Source organism: Rhagoletis pomonella, unplaced genomic scaffold (genome assembly GCF_013731165.1).
Source record: "Rhagoletis pomonella isolate Grant_MI unplaced genomic scaffold, Rhpom_1.0 Rhpom_scaffold_00001, whole genome shotgun sequence".
In the NCBI taxonomy this organism is placed as follows: domain Eukaryota; kingdom Metazoa; phylum Arthropoda; class Insecta; order Diptera; family Tephritidae; genus Rhagoletis; species Rhagoletis pomonella.
Window position 1 is genome coordinate 105,481,279 of NW_023458555.1, and position 1,991 is coordinate 105,483,269.

The 1,991-nt window shown below is 35.0% G+C and overlaps 1 protein-coding gene across 1 annotated transcript in view; it reads right to left on the bottom strand.

The window, feature by feature from the left end:
- Positions 1–1,667, bottom strand: part of LOC118735109 — a 44,544-nt gene extending 42,877 nt beyond the window's left edge. The window contains 4 exon segments of the mRNA XM_036464730.1: positions 1–1,411; positions 1,413–1,474; positions 1,477–1,526; positions 1,640–1,667. Coding sequence (XP_036320623.1) covers positions 1–1,411; positions 1,413–1,474; positions 1,477–1,526; positions 1,640–1,667 — 1,551 coding nt within the window.
- Between the last annotated feature and the right edge of the window lie 324 nt (positions 1,668–1,991).

Consider the following 1,991-nt stretch of genomic DNA (forward strand, 5'->3'; position numbering starts at 1 on the left):
TTCCATTATAATATCTGCAATGACAGGTGAGGCAGGGGATCCCATTGGCATTCCTTTTAACTGGGTATATATCGTGTCGTTAAATTTAAAGTACCAATTTTCTTGAATACAAAATTTTACTATTTCCATAAAAAATTGTTTTGGTATCCTTGTGTGTTCTTTTATTATTGTCCATTTTTCTTCTATTACGTCAAGTGCTAGTTGTATCGGTATGCTCGGAAAAAGTGAGACCACATCGAAGGAAATTAGTTTTTCATCGTCACAAATGTAAGTGTTTTTTGTCCTGTGAATGAAATCCAGCGTATTCTTGATATTATATACTGAGTCTACCGTTACGTTTTTTAAAATATTTACAATATATTTACATAGACCATATGATGGCGATCCAATGGATGAGCAAATGGGTCTAAGAGGTGTTCCTTCTTTGTGTATCTTAGGGAGCCCATAAATTCTTGGAGGTAACGCGGTGGTTGAGGTGAGCTTATTCCGTTCGGCTTTTGAAATTATTTCCATTTTATAAAGTTTGTCGACTAAAATATTATTTTTATTTTGTATTCTCGATGTGGGATCCTGTCTTTGTATTCTATACGTAGTTAGGTCACATAATATATCTGCCATTTTACTGTTGTAGCTATTTATTTCCATTGCTACCGTTTTGTTTCCTTTGTCAGATGTTAAAATTCGAATGTTGTCATTTTTCCTCAGAAATTTCCGCGTCCGTTCCCCTGTGTTTAAAATTGCACACTCTATTGCACTTTGCTTATTTGTTGTTTTGTGGTCTTTTATTAAGAATGATAATTTGGTACGCGCCTCTTCTTGTTGCTCTTTGTCCTTAAGAGTTTGTATCAGATCTTCTCCATCCGCGATGTACTGAAAAAGAGGGAATCTTTTGTTCTCAATTGGTAACCCGAACTTTGGACCTTTCGACAGCAATGATTTCACGTCTGGCGGGAACTCTACTTTCGTTTTATTTACAAACCAATCTTCATGCTTGTTGTTGTCGACAAAGATATTATTTCGTTTGTTCCGAAATTTCTCATATTTAAATTCTTGTCGCTTTTTCCGTGTTGTTGTAAGCTTATCTACGACGTTTTTCTCACTCTCCATGAGTTCTTTTAAGTCATCTGCGCTCAGCTGTTTCTTTAATTTTGTTGCTATTTCTTCCACCTTCTTTTTTTGTTTTCTTAATGTGTTATGTTTATGTTTGATCAGTAGACTTAATATTTTTATGTGGTAGTAATGTGTATGTCTGGCTAAAGTTCTGTCTATTTCAGGATGTGTGTCACAGTCAAATACAAATAATTTTTTACATCTAGTAGAATTCTTTATAAAGTTAGGAATTAATTTTGATTTTCTGCATTTTAAAAGAAATTTGATGCTAGACTTAAGTTTTACCAGCTTTTTGGATGCAGATTACTGCTTTAGAGTTGTCATAATTGTTCTTTATTTTCGCATATCCCATTTTTGTTGTTGTATGCTTACGGCGTGCCTTCCGTCTTTGTATACTGATGGTTTTAGCGACCTTTCTACTTATAATTTAGTGTTTTGCCGGCTCGAGGTCAATTTTAAAAAATTCTTTTATGAAAACACAAGTTTTTTGGTGTTTATTTCCGATATATTTCGGTTACGCTTCGGTAACCGTCCTCAGGGCAACTATTGACAAGCATGTGAAACATAAAATATACGTAAACACAAATTCCAAAAACAGTAAATAAAAAGAAAACGTATACATACATTAATTTACACGTCCGCACTGTTTGACATTGTGGAAGAATACAAGTGAGATATCTTAGGGTTGACAGATAGTTGACAGGGTGTTCAATATGGCGATGACAGTGTGAACAGTATGGCAGCCAATATGGCATACAACACCGAATGGCCCGAAGTAGCCAAACTACGACCCGAATGAAACGCTTCGTGAAAATCCAGGGTTGCGAAATGGTATTTTGTTGGAAAATATAAAAGCCAGGATTTTGTGCAGCGTCGAATTT